Here is a 21,219-nt window from a genome sequence, read left to right as displayed (position 1 = left end):
GAGAAATGCAAATCAAAACCACAATGAGATACCATCTCACACCAGTTAGAATGGCAATCATTAAAAAGTCAGGAAACAACAGGTGCTGGAGAGGATGTGGAGAAATAGGAAGACTTTTACACTGTTGGTGGGACTGTAAACTAGTTCAACCCTTGTGGAAGTCAGTGTGGCGATTCCTCAGGGATCTAGAACTAGAAATTCCATTTGACCCAGCCATCCCATTACTGAGTATATACCCAAAGGACTATAAATTATGCTGCTATAAAGACACATGCACACGTATGTTGATTGCGGCATTATTCACAATAGCAAAGACTTGGAACCAACCCAAATGTCCAACAATGATTGACTGGATTAAGAAAATGTGGCACATATACACTATGGAATACTATGCAGCCATCAAAAATGATGAGTTCACATCCTTTGTAGGGACATGGATAAAACTGGAAATCATCATTCTCAGTAAACTATCGCAAGAACAAAAACCCAAACACCGCATATTCTCACTCATAGGTGGGAATTGAACAATGAGAACACATGGACACAGGAAGGGGAACATCACACTTTGGGGACTGTTGTGGGGTGGAGGGAGGGGGGAGGGATAGCATTGGGAGATATACCTAATGCTAGATGACGAGTTAGTGGGTGCAGCGCACCAGCATGGCACATGTATACATATGTAACTAACCTGCACATTGCACACATGTACCATAAAACCTAAAGTATAATAATAATAAATAAATAAATAAATAAATAAAAAGAAAAAATAATAATAATAAAAGATTTACCCTTAGGTTATTTGAATTATTTTTCATTGCATTCTCTACCATTTTATTTCTGATTAAGAAAGCCATTAACATTTTTATCAAATAGTAGATGCATTTTAAAACTTCACTTGGTATTAATGGCAAATCAACTATTTTTTTTTTTGGCCTTGAAGTAGAAAATTTTGCTCTCAGCAATAATTACATGACATGTTTCTTCCAAGTACTTATATTTGATATTTTTTGTAATTGACTGGTAGGAACTTCAGAGAAATATTGTATAATGATTTACTATAGCCACCTTATTGTGTTTCCAGCATTTTGGAAAATTTCTATTGTTTGATGATTCAGTATGAAGTTTTAAATGCTTTTTTAGTAGGTAAGGAAGTATCATACTCTGAGTACTATCAACAATGTTTATTTGTCTATATCTTACTATGGAAGTTGCTTGTATTTGCACTTTAATCGGCCATAAATCAATTGTGCAAATCTTTGCCACTTCTCCTAACATTTAATCATTGCCTTTTGTAATCCACAAATCTTTCATTCATGCTCTACAATATTTTCCAGTATCCTTTTCTTTTGCTTGGAGTAATTCTTATTTTTTTTTTTTTTAAGAGTTGTGGTCTTACTCTGTTGTCAGGCTACAGTGCAGTAGCACAACCATAGCTCACTGTAGCCACAACTTCCCAGGCTCAAGTGATCCTCCCTCTTCAGCTTCCAGAGTAGAAGAGCTGGGACTACAGGCATATGCCACCATGCCCTAATAATTTAGAAAATTATTTTTGTAGAGACAGGGTCTCACCATCTTGCCTAGGCTTGTCTTGAATTCCTGGGTTAAAGAGATCCTCCTCCTTCAGCCTCCCAAAGACAAACTTTCCATGTTCTCACTTATTTGTGAGAGCTAAAGATTAAAACAACTGAACTTCTAAAGACAGAGAGTAGAAGAATGGTTACCTGATGCTGGAAAGGGTAGTGGGAGGGTGGGGAAGATTAATGAGTTCAAAGAATAGTTAGAAAGAATGAAAAAGACCTAGTATTCACTAGCACAAAAGGGTAACTATAGTCAAAAATAACTGAATTTTACATTTTAAGATAACCAAAAGAGTATAACTGGATAGTCTATTACACAAAGGATAAATGCTTGAGGTGATAGATATCCCATTTATCCTGATGTAATTTTGTAATATCTTTTCAATAGTTCATTGTCAATATTGTTCAGTTAACATTTTATTCCATATTTGATTGCTTTTATTTTTCAGCCATTTTGGCTTTTGCTCTATTTAGTTATATTTTTCTATATAAGAAGTGGAGTATTGAGAGCTGAGAGTTAGGATTCAGGACTTAAGATCTAGACTATCAAAATCTCAGATTCTGTTTCTGTACCCACCACACGAATAACAGAACCTAACTAAGATGATTGACATATGTTAATCATCATTGAAGCTGGGATAAAGTGCAAAAACCTTCTGATTTGGCAAGTTTTGAATGGAGCACATGAGTCTTTATAGTCACCCCAGATGAAAGAATTCAATCAATTTGCTTATCTGTAAAAGAGAAGAGTTGTGATTTAGAAAAGTTAAAATACATTGATAAAAGGGAGCTCCAAATCATATTTATAGCAGCATTATTCACAATACCCAAAAGGTAGAAGCAACCCCAGTATTTATTGATGGATGAATGGATAAACTAAATGTGATAGCCATTTTGTAATATATATCTTATAATATCATGTATCTTAAATATGCAAAACAAAATTTATTTTTAAAAAGGTTATATATACATTCTATGAAATATTCTTCAGCTTTAAAAAAAGGAAATTCTCTCATATGCTACAACATAAATGAACGTTGAGGACATTATGTTAAATAAAATAAGGCAGTCACAAAGGACAAATACTGTTTGATTCCAATTTTAAGAGATATCTAGAGTAGCAAAATTCACAGAAACAGAAAATAGAATAGTGGTTGCCAGGGGCATAGGACAAAGGGAAATAGTAGGTTTTGGTTTTGCAGACAAAGAAGTTCTGGAGATATTGTAGTTGCACAATAATATGAATATAGTTAGCACATTGAACTGTACACTTAAAAATAAGATAGTAAATTTTATGTTGTGTGTATTTTACCACAATAAAACAAATTTAAAAGGGCTCAGTGGTAAGAATATAATTTCTTGATTCATACTTTTGCTGTTGAACAGCACCATGAAAAGATGGTATGCTCTATATAATAACAAATTGTTACCACAGCCATACTGAAAAAAAAAATTAATTAAGGAGATAGTCTATCTCTCTTTGAGCAACAGACTTCAGGGAGTTGTTCTATCTGTAGGGCTTACCCATCAAAGGGAAGATGTGAATGCAGGCCAGTTGAATAGGATTCTGGATCAAATATAGCATAATTAGAGGAAAATTCTCTGATCTCAATGATGAAAAAGCTCCTCGGAGTGGCACACAACATTGGAGTATAAAAGCGCATGAATAATCTTGCATTTAGCATTAATTTTATTCAACATTACATTTCCCAGATTGCTTTTCTTAGATTAAAAAATAGATAAAGCTCTAAACCTAGATATTGACTCACCCTCTAGATCTAGCAGCAACTTACAGAAAAAAACTCCATTCTGTAGTTTATCAGCACCTTTCTAGGAGCTCCCTATATATTTATAGCTTGGTGATTCATAGTTCCCAGGTTTAGATTCTGTGCTAGTTAGTCAGTTTATTCATTAGGAGTGCCACACTGACCCACATAAACTAAACTGATTTATTAGCATATGAAGAAAATAAAAGAGGAAAAAAATCTTTGGGAATTCATCAAACATAATCCTGGGAACTACATGATCATGGAAACTACATGATCATGGAAACTGCTACCCTGATAACTGAACAATTCACATCTCAAATAAAAATATTAAAGTAGTTTGACTATAAAGACAAGTAGAGAAGGCACAAGGGTATGACTGCAGGCTGTGTACATAGGCATGTACTTGCGCAATTAACAAACCATGAAAATGCACTACTTTGTTTATATCCCAAGTACTACAAGTCTTTAATTTTGCTTACTTATACAGAAAAGTAAGGTGAATATATTTTCTGGAATTTTTCAATTTTTAAAAAAATTTTCAGAAACAAAAAATAAAATAAAAATGAAAAATTATGCTCAATTTCCTCAGTCTGATCTTTTCTGACCACTATTAATTCAATTTAATATACCTTTTCATGTCTATACACAAACACTAGCTGGATAAATGAGTAATGTTAAGTTCCTGCTCTCAAGAATTTCATAATTTATCAGAGGAAGAGGTACAGAAGAATCTGTCAAACTTGGCTATACATTAAAATCACCTAGGGAGCTTTTATAAAATGTGGATGCTCAGTCCCCAATCCCAGGGGGTTTGATTTAATTTATCTGTGTTTGAGCCTTTTAAAAATATATATAAATTCCCCCAGATAATGTTAATGTGCAGAATGAAAAAGTAGTTCTCAACAAAGCCTGGTTCAAAGTAGGATCGTTCCAGATCAATGTGGTAGATTAAATATCCTCAACTTTCTCCTTTTTTTTCTAACACTTGAATAAAATGCAAATATATATATATACATATATATGTATATATATATGTATATATATATACACACACACATATATATACACACACACACATATATACACACACATATATATATATTAATAGTAGTCCTTAAAAGGTAAGAAAATATGTCACAGGGTGACCAGACTTCCATCGGAATTGCTAGAATGCAGATGAAATCATTTTGTTGGAGATAATAGAGTAGAGGGAATCACAGCTCAAAACAGAGAAAAGACAAGATTCAGAGCAGTTTTTCCCTAGGTTGTCTCAGAGAAAATCTCAGTTTGTAGTCAAGAAATGGAAGAAATATAAAATGAAAAAGAAATTTTTTTCAAAAAAGTGTATCCAGAATAGCAGGCCAGTTTTGCCTCTTCTCCCCCGTGTGTAGAGAAGGGATGCAATTCCCCAGATAAAATACAATAACTGCTCTCTAAAAAAAAAAAAGGATTTAGGAGTGCTCCTGCTGGGAGTGTTAATCCTGCTGGGAGGTCCAATCACACAAGAATTGGACCTCTAGTTATTCTGTACCTCTTCATCACGTGCAAAGTAAGGAATGTTAAAAAAAAAAAAAAAAAAAAAAAAAAAAGCACGTGTCTCTGTACGAGTGAAATAAACTAAAATATTCCACACATAGAGTAAACCTCTCCTTATTTTGGCAGTTATAGGAATATCCAGTCTGTCTTCTCATTCTATTTATTTTCACTTCTGTTTAATGCAATCCTAAACCCATTTATGTTTTCATTTTTATGTATTATATATTCGTTTCTAGAATCTCAACTTCATTCTTGTAGGACTACTGTCTTCCACGAGTGGATAGATTTTTTTACCCTGCCGATACATTTACTGTGTTCTTTATTTATTTAAATGGAGTGAGGAAAGCAATTTTGTGAGTCTAGTCATTCCAAAATTTGAAGATTTCACAGGTCTATTTCTATTGTAGGCTGTTTTTTACTGGTTTTAACTCATAATACCTCGTTTCCTTATGTGTTTATCTACTAGCATGTCTTTGTTATTGCCTATAAAACCCATGTGATGAGTCCCTGAAACCTAGGATAAAGTACCTTCTTTTTATAGACAACTTATATTTGTTTCTCTCAATGGTACTTAGGCCCCATCACCAGTGTGGGAACAGTAAATAATAATATATTAAAGTTTCAAATAGTTAGAAATAAGATATTGAATGTTTTCATCACAAATAAATGATAAATGTTTAAGACAATGAAGGTGCTAATCACCATGATCTGATCACTATACAATGTGTGTATTGAAACATTACTATGTGCCCCATAAATATGTACAATTACTGTATGTCAATTTAAAAAAGTAAACCTAAATCCCGGTGATGTGAATCCCAGGGCTACAAATCCAAATAACATCAGCTAATGAGTAAATTTTCTTAGGGGAAAATCCTCTGTCTGTCTTTTTGCCCTTATTCTGCTCAGAGTCAAGTAAACTCTCCCTGAAATTATCTGGAAGTGTGAGGAGGAATATGCATTTACCTTTCTTATTCTTTTTCAACATGAAGTAATGACTCAGAGTCCAAGTTCAATGCTGAAATAAAGAGAGTCTAGTAAACTCAAGCAGAACTTTCGATATCTGTCTCTATTTTCCATACATGTAACTCATTTTCATAATTTATTCTTCAAGCAAAATTGACTTAAATTGCTCTGCTTATACCTCTGAATTTCAGCTTTCTCTTAGAATTTGGCCTGGTAATTTCTTACCAGCTTGTCAGTTTTTGTAAGATAATTTTTAAGATCTCCTACCTAGCATTTTGTTTGTTCTCTATCAACTTAATTTTCTGAAAAGCATAGTTAATTATAACTGAAAATATTGATTAGAACATTGGCACATATTTCTTGATTAATATTTGCTTTTGTATGTACATTGCAGCACTATTTATAATAGCAAAGACACGGAATCAGAATAGGTGTCCATCAGTGGTAGAATGGATAAAGAAAATGTGGTACATATAAACCATGGAATACTACACAGCCATAAAAAACAATGAAATCATGCTCTTTACAGTGGCATGGATGCAGCTGGAGGCCATTATCGTAAGCAAATTAATGCAGAAACATAAAATCAAATACCACATGTTCTCATTTATAAGTGGGAAGTAAACAATGGGTACGCCTGGACACAAAGACGGAAAAAGTAGATGCTGGGGAATACTAGAGGTTGGAGGGTAAGATGGGGGCAAGGGTTGAAAAACTATTGAGTATTACACTCACTACCAGGGTGACAGGATCAATCATACCCTAAACCTCAGTGTCGCATAATATACCCATGTAGCAAACTTGCATATGTACTCTACGAATCTAAAATAAAAGTTGAAATTCTATTTTAAAAAATTAAAAAATAAAGGCATATCTCTGCAGCAGTACCTGGGGTGAGGCACCCTTTTCCTACCAGTTTACAAAAAAATTTTAAATTAGAATTAAAAATATTAGTAAAGAAATAAATTTTTAGTCTCTCTTAGACACATTTTAACATACCACTACCTCTTTATAATGGCTTTTTAGTTGAATGTGTGCATAAGTGTATGTAGGGCACCTGTGAGCATGCCTGTATATATTCAGACCTTAACTGTTATATAACTCTATGCCTTTGATAAGGCACTGATTGCCTCTGGACCAATTTTCTCAGTTGTAAATTGAAGCAGTAGAATTAAGTGATCTCAAATATCTGCTCTAGTTTTATGAACTATATTTCTATGATATAAAGGTTGCATTTTGAAGTAATGACTGTCTTTTGTCTTTTATATCTCTTTTATACTTTTCCATGCCAAGATATTTTTCACAAAGTCCTGGGGAAAAAAAAAAATCTCAGAAACAAATAGAAGTGGTTCCTTATTGCTATAAAATAAAGCTCAGCTCCTTTGCACATGCATGAGACACCAGGTGTCGTGGATCCTGTCTGCCTTGCCAGGTTCACCCCTTACTGTTCCTTGCCACACAATTTCTGCTGTAGAAACAACATATTGATTCATGCTTCTTTTCCTCTGTCCATCCTTTTTACCGCATTTCTTTGTTTAACCTAACTCCTCTTCATCCTTTTACATCAGCCCAGGTATCCTCTCTTTCAGAATTTCTTCAAATTCTAAGACAGGCTTGGTGTTTTCTCTGAGAGATTATGCTATCATAGCGCTTACTTAACATTATGCTGAAACCACCTGCTTCTGTTAACCATCCCTGATACAAGCCTGGAAACTCCCTGAAGACAACGCTTGTCATTTATCTTTGTAGCCTCAAAATAAATATATGTATAATTGCTAAAAGAAGATTAAATCTGATTTTCTCCTCATTAGGTAGTGACTTTTATTTCTGACTTTCAATATGTTCTACATCAATACAAACTTTATTGTTTTATCCATATTTTATTAATTATTTTAATACTGAATTATCAGATTGCTTCTAACAGTAGGACTTTGGCATTTTACTAATCTCTTAAATATGACATTTTATATGATGGTCAATATTTCTTCTGAAAAACTCACATACATTCAATTTTATAGTTAGTTTATACTGATGAAATAGGAAAAAAGATTCAAAAATTTTTTGGAAATTCACTATACTGAAAAAATTATACTAATAGTTTCATTTAATACATTGAAATGTATCTGAGAATTGTGCCATTTTGTATGAGATGGAAAACAATTTTATGTACTGTTTGGTAATTATTCTCTTATTAATAACTGGATTAATAATTAAAATCATAGCTATAATTTATTAAGTACTTATTTTATTCCAGATACTCTGCTAAAAGTTTTAAACGTAACTCAGGTGATACCTACAACAATGTTATAGTGCTAGCATTGTCTTTATTTTGTAGAAATTTACACTTTACAGAAATTCACTTTACAGAAAATTAAATAGAAGCCTTAAATATTAATTTAGTGACTAGTCCGTGTATTTTTTATTTGAACCTAGTATACCTATTGAAGTGGATTAATTTAATTGTTAATCAACTGAAAAATAATAATGGTATTAGATATGTATAGTAAACAAGTATCTTGCTAGGTACTGTGGAGGGAAGATAAGGAATTAAAGCATACATCCTAACCTTTAGGGGTTTGCTATCTTATAGAAGAAATAACATATAAAAATCTGCTGTTTCATGAGTTATTCATTTTTTTATTGCTTAGACATTTAAGCAATGTCTAAGTCATTTTTTTTGGTACATTTTCAAGAATAAACATAGGAAAAAAATAAATTATAATTAATTCAAATAGTAAGATTTGCTTGTAGAAAAAAATGTATTTTTTCCCATCACTTTGAAAATGCTAGTGATAGTTTCCTTTGCTATGTCAAAGATTTTTAGCTTGATGCAGCCCCATTTGTCCATTTTCTTTTGTTGCCTATGCTTTGGGGTCCTACACAACAAATCATTGCCCAGACCAATGCTGTGGAATTTTCACCCTTTGTTTTCTTCCAGTAGTTTTACAGTTTCAGGTCTTAGATTTGAGTCTTTAATTCACTTTTAGCTGATATTTGCATATGGTGTGTGAACCCCGAATACCTGAAACAGATCTCAGTTGACTGAGAAAGTTTATCTTGCCAAGGTTGAGGATGTGCACCCATGACACAGCCTCAGGAGGTAGTGACAACATGTGCCCAAGGTGGTCAGAGCACAGTTTGATTTTATACATTTTAGGGAGACATGAGAGATCAATCGACGTATGAAAGCTGAACATTGGTTCGGTCTGGAAAGGTGGGACAACTCAAAGCGAAGGTGGGACAACTAGAAGTAGGGAGGGGACTTCCAGGTCATAGGTAGAAAAGTGACAAATGGTTGCATTCTTTTGAGTTTCTGATTAGCCTCTCCAAAGGAGCCAATCAGATGCACATTTGTCTCAGAGAGCAGCGGGATGACTTTGAATAGAATGAGAGGCAAGTTTGCCCTAAGCAGTTATCAGCTTGACTTTTCACTTTAGCTTAGTGATTTTGGGACCCCAAGATTTATTTTCCTTTCACAGGTATGTGGCAAGGGTCCAATTCCATTCTTCTGCATGCAGATAACAGCACAGTGAATCTACAATCTACAGAATAGGAGAAAATATTTGTAATCAATATGTCTAATAAAATGGTAATATCCTAAATAAACAAGAAACCCAGAATTCTCAACAGCAAAATAAATAAATAAATAAATGAAAAGATCTGGGCAAAGAACCTGAATACTGAATAGACATGTCTCAAAAGAAAATATACAAACAGCCAACAGTCAAATGAAAATATGTATCATCATTAATCATTAGGGAAATGCAAATTGCTTGAACTCGGGAGGCAGAGCTTGCAGTGAGCCGAGATCACGCCATTGCACTCCAGCCTGGGTGACAGAGCAAGACTCCATCTCAAAAAAAAAAAAAAAAAAACCATAGATACCACCTTGCATCTGTCAGAACAGCTCTATTTTCTTTCTCTTTTTAAAAATTTTTGTTATTTTACTTTAAGTTCCGGGATACACTGCAGAATGTGCAGGTTTGTCACATAGGTATATGTGTGCCATGGTGGTTTGCTGGGCGTATTGACCTGTCATCTAGGTTTCCTCTCCTCACCCCCAATCCTCAACAGGCCCAGGTGTATGTTAGAACATCTGTTTTCAAAAAGACAAAATATAACAACAAATGTTGGCAAGGATATGGAGAAAAGGAAACCCTGTTCACTGTTGGTGGGAATGTAAATTAGCACAGTCACTAAGGCAAACAAGGTGGAGGTTCCTCAAAAGACTAAAACATAGACCTACCATATGATCCAGCAATCCCACTGCTGAGTATATATCCAAAAGAATAGAAATCAACATATTGAGGAGATAGTTGCTCTTGCATGTTTATCGTAGCACTATTCACAATAGCCAAGCTATGGTATCAGTCTAAGCATCCATTAACAAATGAATGGATAAAGAAAATGTGGCATATCTACGTATTGTAATTCCAGTCAGCCTTTAGAAAGAAGGAAATCTTGTCCTTTCAAAATAGGACAAGTATACTTAGTACACTGAAGGACAGTATACTAAGTTAAATAAGCTTGGCACAGAAAAGCGAGTATCACAAGTTCTCAATTATATGTAGAATCTAAAACAATCAAACTCATAGAAGCAAAAATTGAATGCTGGTTATCAGAGTGGGGGGTTGGGGAAATAGTCAAAGGGTATGAATGAGACAGGAAGAATAAATGTTAAGTATTTAAAGTGATGGATATGTTAATTAGCTTGATTTAATCACTCCATACTCTGTATATACATGATAACATCACTTTGTATCCTATAATTATATAACTGGTCAAAAAATAAAAATTAAATAAAAATCATAAAATACTGATAATACATATTTGATAAGATTAATACTGAATAACAATATTTTTTACACATCTAGCCACTTCATTTATAAATAAAAATTATAAGATTAATAATGTTGATAAATGTTGAAGGTGAACCTCAGCTGAGCTTCCCCAAGGACTGTCAAAAGCATAAGGATTATTGTTAAAAAAACAGTGATTTTTGGACATGCACTTTGATAGTCCCAGTTATTATGGTACAAGTCATTCAATTTAATTGATTTAAACTGAACCATCTGCTGTCTTATTGGCTCATAGCCAGTGGGATTTATGTTAGTAAATGAGTATCAGAGATAGAAATAATACTAATGGGAAGTTTATGTTTCACTAAGAATTTCTTCTAGTGAATAGCTTGAAACTGGAAGGCGGAGGTTGCAGCAAGCCAGGATCGCACCACTGCACTCCAACGTGGGCAACAGGAGCAAAACTCCATCTCAAAAAAAAAAAAAAAGAATGTCTCCTTGTTCATCAACAAAAATTAAACATATTAAAATGTATGCAAATCAAAAAGCCTACTTTCAAGACTCCTTCTAAACAAGATAGAATAAGTAGGATTAGATATATCCTCCTGCCTAAAACATTTTTAAAATGCACAAAATAAATGAAACAAAGGTTTTGAAGACATTGGATATTAGACAGTGACAGCAATAACAGAGATAGTAAATAAACAATGTGAGCTCTCTGATTGTCCCAATATACTTTCTGAAGAGGTTTCCAGGTGGCAACGAAAGAGGAAAACCAGATAGAGCCTATGGCTTGAAGAGACATAGTAGGGAAAGAAGGGAAGACAAAGTTGATAGAGTTTGCAATGAAGAGTACCAGAAAGAAGAGAGCTGCCCAGACAGAGACCTCTAGAGATCTGGAAGAGTTCTCCCTGTGTAATGAGCCGAATACTAATCAGCACAGGAACATGGGAAAACAATTTGAGACCAGAGAAAGAAATGCATGAAAAGACAGAGGTAACAATCCTTTGTACTTACACAGGGCTGGAAAAATAAATGGTCATTTCCACTAACTAGAGTGCAAACCCTAATAATTCACAGGGTATCGGGTGGAGTACGTTACAAATTTGTGCCTCAATTGTGGAGCAAAATTAGCCATAGGTCAAATTCTGCTGTGGTCCTGCCTAACAAAATTTAAAGGCAATAAGCAGATACAAACTGCAAGAAATGTTAAAGGAATTCCCACAGGTAGACGGAAAATAATCCAGATGGAAATAAGCATTTACAGAAAGGGGTGATTTTGTGCCTCATTATAGGTCACATTTTTCTGCTTCCTTTGCATGCCTTGGGATTTTGCATTACATGTAGAACTGAAAATTCAATTTTGTTGGCTTCTTGATTATTTCTTTTTCTTTTTTTTTCTGCATTTTACAAATACTCTTGAGCTTTTTTCTGGAATACTATTGATTTGTTGACAACAGTTTAATCCTTTTGGGTTTTCTCTTTAGCATATGCTAAAAGCCCATACAGAGGAACAATAGTATAAAATACCTCCTAAGAACATTTCTGCTTTGCTGTTTGAAATGAAGGCCAATTTATCACTATTGTGATGATTGTCTCATAGAATATTTTACCAAATGTCTATTTGAGATTATCTGATGTCATGATAGCCATGATCATGATGTCAGACAACCATGGTGGCTTTCTTAGATCATGCCCTCATAGACCTTGCAATCTGACTATTCCCATCTGTTGTTTGTGGAATTGGAAAGCAAATTTTGTGCACCTGTGATAGAATTCTTGATATTCTTCATGGATTTTGCCATTCTGTTCAATGAGCGGTTCTTGCATATGGATTTTAATCATTAATATTGAAATATAAAACTAAAAAAATATGAAATGAAAATTTGGTACTGGATTACCCCAAATATTTATTTTGGACATGAGTACTTCTCAAACTACAGAATTACAACCCTCAAGTTTTCTTCACCAACAAGGATATTGTAACACAACAAAAGAGAAAGTTGATATATTTCAGTAAGTTACTGGAAAGTGTGGTGTCCTCAGTTCTTAGTCTCCTTGGGAGAAAGAATTCGGCCAAGAAACAATTTAACAAAGAAAGCAGAGAATTTATTGAAGAAAAATAAAGACCAGAGAGTTTATTGAAGGAAGTACACTCCAAGAGAGGAGTGAGCTGACTAGGCTGGGAGGATCAACAGTAGCAGCAAGGGTTAGGTGTCAGCAGAGATTATTTAAAGAGGCAGAATAGGCTGCTTGGAAGAGAATGGACCAGCAACCTTGAGAGTTCTATGTTGTGGTTTTTATTATGTCACACTCTTTCTTTAAGTTTGCACCTCTGTATTAAGTCTCTGCCTTTGTCTGTGTCTGGTTTCCCGTTTCCGCCTTAAGTCCCTGCCTTTTCCCCCACCTAGTTCCCACTCCAGGTTTGTAGGATTCTCCCTTACTGTCAGTTGATGCACATGTGCAGGCCCAGGGATCAATACAAATCTTACCTAATGGCAGTGTGGTTCATTACCAGCACCCCAGGAGGGTCATATAAACAGCAGTTAAATCTGTGGTTATTGTGCCTTTGTATCTCTTAGGAATTTCCCCTTTGCCCTTTTCACCTCCTTATCAGCACGTAGCTGACTACATTCTCACAGTTCAATCATAGAATGAGTGATTACTGGGCATCTTAAGAGGCATTTTGGAGAGTTCCTTCTTGCATTGGTAATTTCCCTTCTCTCTGCTCATACCTAGCATGCATGTTTTGTGTGGTCTCTGGGCTATGAGATTTTCCAGAGCTTACTTTTGTAGGGTCTCCCCTTCTTGCTCATGTCTAACTATCTGCCTGTTCTAACAAATACATATTACACTACAGGTGAGATGGCTAGATTATGGAAAGATAACTTTGATTAATTTACCCAAGACTAAAATTATTCTGAGGCAAGGAGGATAATCCCTGACTACTGATCCAAATGGTAGGCTGTAATAGGCAATGCGTGTGTCACACTGTTGAGTTGATACCTCCAGAGCATAATCTAATACTTTCATATACATTTAAAAAACATTTATGAAATTTTAGGAAGAATCGTTCTGAATTTTTATGTGTGCCATGTTGCTGATCTTACATACCTACAATGTGTCCGAATTTTTGCATATACATGAAAACAATACTTTTTGATATTCTAGAAAATAACTCTATGTTCATATGAGTTTTCTCCAATTGTTCTGTTCTCCAATTATTACTGTGGAGTTTTTGCTCATTGGGATTATTTGAAAATAATTCTAGATTCATAACTCATACATGGTTTAGCTACTATGGGATACCTAGATTGGTTATAATCTGCTCATTTGTTAATATTTAGGGATCTTCTAAAAATAATTCTTTCATAGTTTGTTTCATCTGGAACTTCAGTGTCCAAAGTAGATGCATGAAAGTTACATGGTTTCTATCACAGAGAATAAAGAAATTTCCTCTGATAATGTTGACAAATTAATAATTATAGGAAAGACACTGAAACAGACTAAGGATTGTTATAAATTTTCAAGACTTGGAGTGTTTTCTGTTAAGCAAGGCAAATAAAGTTCAGTTTACCTCAAGGATTTACTATTTATTTTAAGTCTCGAGATTCACTTTTTCTATATGTTCCTTTACTTCTTGTACAATCAGACAATTTTATTTCACCTGGAGAGCCATACATTATCATTTATAGTTTGTATATATTCTTCTAAATCTCTTTGAATTATATAGCCACTTTTGGAGGTTTTGTAAGTTGGCAATTTCTCTTTCCAATTTAGATTTTCTGTTTCCCTTCTTTTGGGCCTGTGAACATTTACAAATAGAGAACGAGGATCCCTTTAAACTGCTCTTGACTGTACTCCAGGATACTCTTTGAAAATGTTCTGAAATCTATTTTCTTTTATTTTTATATATTGAAAAAGTTTTCTTAAGTAGTTGTGAAAATGCATTACATTGAAGATTTTCAATTTTTTCTTGTATTTCAAGGCCATTTTTGAATTATGCACATCTGGGTTATTTAAATCATTTTCTGGTCTCTCCCATTCTGTTGTTTATAACAATTTTTTTTCCAGAAAAGGGGTTAACAATTACGTAAACTCATTGGCATACATATGATTGTCCAGAAGGTTTTTTAAAAATCCATAAATTATAGTACTTAACATGGCTTTAGACTGGGATTTAAAAGCAATCTGAAACTTCACATTCTTGCCATGATGTTACAAGAAGGATTAGATTTACCATCCTGCTGGGAAACAAAACAAAACAAAAATAAAACAGATGTCCTTCAGACATTGACTTTTAAAAGACATCCCTCAGGACTTTGATTTTTCAGAGAAGTGAAGCAGGTGAGACTAATCTTATAATTGTTCTGGTTTGCTTCCTAGACAAAATTTCGAAAACACATGCACAGAGAGGTAAACCCAAAGCCCCCAAGGAACCTCATGGAGGTGAAGAATGTAAATGGGGAAAAGGGAAGGTTGAGGCAGCTGGAAATTGTAGGGGCAGAGATCTGGAAAAGAGAGAGCTATGTCATTTCTTAGGTCTAGTAGTAATTGTTTTATAAATTTAGAAGCCCCAGTGTTAGGTGCATATATATTTAAGATTGTGATACTTTCCTGTTGGACAAGACCTTTTATTATTATGTAATGTCCCTCTTTGTCTTTTTTAACTACTGTTGCTTTAAAGTTTGTTTTGTCTGATATAAGAATAGCTACTCCCCCTTGCTTTTGGTGTCCATTTGCATAAAATGTCTTTTTCCACCCCTTTACCTTAAGTTTATGTGAGTCCTTATGTGTTAGGTGAGTCTCTTGAAGGCAGAAGATACTTGGTTGGTGAATTCTTATTCATTCTGCCATTCTGTATCTTTTAAGTGGAGCATTTAGGCCATTTACATTCCTTTAGTATTGAGATGTGAGGTACTATTCTATTCATCCTGCTATTTGTTGTTTGCATATCTTGGTTATTTGTGTTTTTTTTGTTGTTGTAATTGTGTGTGTGTGTGTGTGTGTGTGTGTGTGTGTGTGTGTATTGTTGCCTTATAGGTCCTGTAAGATTTATGCTTTAAAAAAGTTCTGTTTTGATATATTTTGAGGATTTATTTCAAGGCTTAGAGGTCCTTTTAGCAGTTCTTGTAGTGCTGGCTTGGTAGTGGCATATTCCCTCAGCATTTGTTTGTCTGAAAAAGACTAACTTTCCTTCATTTATGATGCTTAGTTTCATTGGATACAAAATTCTTGGCTGATAATTGTTTTGTTTAAGGAGGCTGAAGATAGGGCACCAATCCCTTCTAGTTTGTAGGTTTTCTGCTGAGAAATCTGCTGTTAATATGATAGGTTTTCCTTTATAGGACAACCTATTCAACAAATGGTGCTAGGATAATTGGCAAGCCATATGTAGAAGAATAAAACTGAATCCTCATTGCTTACCTTGTGCAAAAATAAATTCAAAGCGGACCAAGGACTTACATCTAAAACTTGAAACCATACAACTTCTAGAAGATAACATTGTAAAAACCCTTCCAGACATTGGCTTAGGCAGACTCCATGACCAACAACCCCAAAGCAAATGCAACAAAAACAATGACAAATAGGTGGGGCTTAATTAAACTAAAAAGTTTCTGCACAGCAAAAGAAACAATCAGCAGAGTAAACAGACAACCCACAGAGTGGGAGAAAATCTTCACAATCTATACATCTGACAAAGGACTAATACCCAGACTACAAGGAACTCAAACAAATTAGCAAGAAAAAACAATCACTTTAAAAATTGGGCTAAGGACATGTATAGACAATTCTCAAAGAAAAATATACAAATGACCAACAAACATATGAAAAAATGCTGAGCATCACTAAGGATCAGGGAAATGCAAATCAAAACCACAATGCGATACCACCTTACCCCTGCAAGAATAGCCATGATCAAAAAATAAAAAAAAATGGATGTTGGTGGGAATGTGGTGAAAAGGAAACACTTTAACACTGCTTGTGGGAATGTAAACTAATACAGCCACTCTGGAAAATGGTATGGAGATTCCTTAAAGAACTAAAAGTAGAACAACCATTTGATCCAGCAATCCCACTGCTGGATATCAACCCAGAGGAAAAGAAGTCGTCATACAAAAAAAGATACTTGCACATGCATGTTTATAGCAGCACAATTTGCAATTGCAAAAAATATGGAACCAGCCCAGATGCCTATCAGTTAATGGGTGGATAAAGAAATTGTCCACTCATTAATACTACATATATAATACTATATATATAAATACTATATATTTATAGTATTTATAAATATATAGTATTTATAAATATATATAAATATAAATAATACTATATAGATAAATACTATACAATAAATACTATAAATACTATATAAATATGGTATTTATAGTATTATAAATATATATAATACTATATATAAAATACTATATATATAATACTATCTATCTATCTATCTATCTATATATCATGGAATACTATGCAGCTATAAAAAGGATCAAAATAATGGCATTCTGGCATTCGCAGCAACCTGGATGGAATTGGAGACCATTATTTTACATTAAGTAACTCAGGAATGTAAAACCGAATGTCATATGTTCTCACTTATAAGTGGTAGCTAAGCTATGAGGATGCAAAGGCATAAGAATGATAAAAGGGACTTTGGGAACTGGGGGAAAGATTGGGAGTTGAGGTAAGGGATAAAGGACTACAGATTGGTACAATGTATACTGCTCTGACCATGGGTGCACCAAAATCTCACAAATCACCACTAAAGAACTTACTCATGTAACCAAACACCACCTGTTCCCCAAAAACCTATGGAAATTTAAGAAGAGAGAGAGCTATGCAGACCAGAGCTTCAGAAATCTAACTACAGGGCCCTTTTATATCATTATTGAGTACTCAGATATGCAAGTGTGGAGTGAAACTTCATGAGGCCAGGCAAAAAACAACCAAGTATCTATAAGATAAAAATTTCCAGAGCTCACACAAAGCAAGCTCTAACAACATATATTGAACTCCACCTAGCCAGAATGGAGAGTTCTTGATTATTTAGCATATTTAAGAGAGTAACTTTTCATCAAAGGGGACAGTATCTTAGTAATTTGGGCAAATTATCAGTGGAATAAAGGCAACTCTAGACTGCTCCCAGAAAAGCTTTAAAAAATGACTCAAAGGAATGACACTGATTTATAAGTAACAAATTGCCTGTCAATACAAAGCCTAACAATCTTCAAAGGAAGAAAACAAAAATCCAGCCATACCAACATCAAATCTGTAATGTTTAGCATAAAATAAAAAATGACTGCTATGTTAATTAAAAAAATGTAATCCAAAGCAGGAGAAAAATAATCAAATAGTACTATAAATGACATAGATAATGGAACTAGCAAATACATTAAGCAGCTATTATAAATATGTAAACGTATATAAAGAATAACATGAACAAAATAAAAGAGTAAATAGAAATTTAAAAAACAAACAACTAGATAGAACTCTAGAGTTGAAAAATAGTGTCTAAATGAAACTTTAACCAGATAGGATTAACAACACATAAGACATTACACAAGAAAATATCAGTAAATATTCAAATTTAGCAATGAATCTATTAAAATTGAAAAAGAAAGAGAATGAAATAATTTGTTTCAGTAACCCATGGAACAAAATAAATTTATGGCAGACATGGAATAGGAATTCCAAACAGGGTAAGGACAGAGCAATAAAAAATAAAAATTGAAGAAATAGAGGTTACTACATTCTCAAATTTGAATAAAGCTACAATGCTAGCTCAACACCTAGAAAGATTTTAAAATGCCTACAAAAATAAAACACAAAGCACATCAAAATAAAATTGCTAAAAACCTATGATAGAGAAAATCTTAACAGTAACCAGAGAAAAAAGACAAATTACATAAGAAAAACAAGGATTAAAATGTATGCATATTGGTTGCACAGTAGTGCTAGTGGCTTCACGATTTGGTACTCGGACCTGGCAGCTGCCACTGGTGCTGAGCTGGTAGAAAGCCCCTGTTGGTGAGCTCGTTGGAGCTTGAACCCATCCTCACCCCTCTGACTCACCAGCAAAAAAATAAAATTAAATAAATAAATAAAAGGTTGAAGTAGCTTGCCCAGGAAAGTTCTTCGTTGATGGGCTTAATATGGAAACAAATGAGAAAGTGCTTGAAGCACCATTTGACAAATACGGACGAATAGTGAATAGTGGAAGTACTCTTGATAAAAGATCGTGAAACCAACAAATCAAGAGGATTTGCTTTTGTCACTTTTGAAAGCCCAGAAGACACTAAGGATGCAGCCAGAGACATGAATGGAAAGTCATTAGAAGGAAAAGCCATCAAAGTGGAATAAGCCACCAAACATTCATTTGAAAGTGGTAGACATGGACTGCCTCCACCTCCAAGAAGTAGAGGTCCTCCAAGAGGTCTGAGAGGTGGAAGAGGAGGAAGTGGAGGAACCAGGGAACCTCCCTCATGGGGAGGACACATGGATGATGGTGGATATTCCATGCGTTTTAACATAAGTTCTTCCAGGAGACCACTCTCAGTAAAAAGAGGACCACCACCAAGAAGTGGGGGTCCTCCCCCAAGAGATCTGCACCTTCAGGATCAGTTTGCAGCAGCAGTGGAATGAGAGGAAGAGCTCATTTATCACGTGGAAGAGATAGTTACAGAGGTCTACCTCAAAGGGAACTGCTGCCCTCTCGTAGAGATGTTTATTTGTCCCCAAGAGATGATGTGTACTCTACTAAAGACAGCTCTTCAAGTAGAGTTTACCCAAGTTCTTGTGATACAAGAGATTATGTACCACCACCATGAGATTATACTTACTGTGATTATGGTCATTCCAGTTCACGTGATGACTATCCATCAAGAGGCTATAGCGATAGAGATGGATATGATCGTGATCATGACTATTCAGATCAAGTGGAAGTTCCTACAGAGATTCATATGAGAGTTATGATAACTCACATAATGCTCCACCTACACAAGGGCCCCCACCATTTTATGCTGGAAGCAGTCACTATCATGATTACAGCAGCTCACGTGACGGATATGGTAGAAGTCAAACAGTTACTCAAGCAGCTGAAGTGATCTCTACTCAAGTGGTTGTGACCAGCTTGGCAGACAAGAAAGAGGGCTTCCCCCTTCTATAAAAAGGGGGTACCCTTCTCCATGTGATTCCTACGGCAGTTCAAGGTGCAGAGCACCAAGAGGTGATGGCTGTGGAGGAAGCTGATCTGATAGAGGGGGAGGCAGAAGCGGATACTAGAAACACAGAAAACTTTGGACCAAAACCCCAGTTCAAAGAAACAAACAAAAAGTGAAACTATTCTGTCATAGCTACCCAAGGACTACTAAAAGGAAAAATTATGTTACCTTTTTTAAATTCCCTGTTAAGTTCCCCTCCATAATTTTTATGTTCTTGTAAGGGAAAAAGTAAAGCATGTTTAATTTTATTTGACTTTATGACATTGCTTTTCAACAAGCAAATGTTAAATGTGTTAAGACTTGTTGTACTAGTTTTGTAACTTTCCAAGTAAAAGTGTTCCTAAAGGCCACTCCTATCTGATTTTTCCCAGTAAATGAGGCAAGCAATTCTAAGATCTTCCACAAAACATCTAGCCATGTAAAATGGAGAGATGAATCGTTCTGCCTATACTAACAAGCTAGCTATTAGAGGGTGGTTGGGGTTTGCCACTCAGAAGACTTCAGGGTGTCTTCCAACTGAAATCTTAATGTTCTCAGCATGAAAAACCTGAAATCAGTTGCCTATGTAAGGAAAGTGCTATTCACGCAGTAAATCAAAAAAGCAAATGGATAATGCTGGCCATTTTGCTTTTCTGACATTTCCTTTGGAATCTGCAAGAACCTCCTCTTTCCCCTCCCCGAATAAGACCATTTAAGTGTGTGTTAAACAACTACAGAATACTAAATAAAAACTTTGGCCAAAGCCAACCATGAAGCTGCAAAGGTGTCTGCTCTTACTGTTTCAAATTTTTGCAACTCTGTAATGTCTCACTTTTAAAGGAACAGCTTGATTGCAAAGGAGAAAATAGATAAGCAATAAAGTTATCTCCAACTTCCTAAAGGCTTATGACTTCTAAAAAGTTAATCTATCAGCATTCCACATCAGATTTAAAGCATCAAATGCCTGTGAAACAGCAAAGATGGTTGAGGATTATGCTCATTATGGTCGTGGAGTGCTGATTTATTTGCAGTAGATAAAGCTGGCAGTCAGAGAAATCAAATGCTGAGTTGTTGAAGCAGAAGGTGGCTGATTGTCGATAAGTCACTACAGTTGCATAAGAAGTGCTGTCAGAATTGGTTTGGTGCAATCAATAGATTTTGCCTTCAAGGGTTCCTGTGGACCTGAGAATGGCATCAGTGTTGATTAACATTCATAACTAGGGAGTGAGTAGTAGTTACTTAAAACAATAATTGACCAAATGGAAAAGGAGAAGTAATTAAGGAAATTGGTAAGTGGAGGTAGTTAGGAAGTTCTTGTGTTTCTTTACATAGATTTTACAGCTTTGATTTTCATTTTGTTTAGCTA

The 21,219-nt window shown here is 34.7% G+C and overlaps 1 protein-coding gene across 1 annotated transcript; it reads left to right on the top strand.

Annotated features, from left to right (window-relative positions):
• The first annotated feature begins 18,580 nt into the window (after positions 1-18,580).
• LOC103892123 (RNA-binding motif protein, X chromosome) lies at positions 18,581-19,935 on the top strand. The gene is given in 6 exon segments (XM_024248617.3): positions 18,581-18,664; positions 18,762-18,863; positions 18,865-19,243; positions 19,246-19,584; positions 19,587-19,727; positions 19,730-19,935. Coding segments are annotated over 6 exon segments (1,251 nt in total).
• The last annotated feature ends 1,284 nt before the right edge of the window (positions 19,936-21,219 follow it).

This window comes from Pongo abelii, chromosome 5 (assembly GCF_028885655.2).
Source record: "Pongo abelii isolate AG06213 chromosome 5, NHGRI_mPonAbe1-v2.0_pri, whole genome shotgun sequence".
Lineage (NCBI taxonomy): Eukaryota > Metazoa > Chordata > Mammalia > Primates > Hominidae > Pongo > Pongo abelii.
This window is presented reverse-complemented; position numbering and strand designations above follow the sequence as displayed.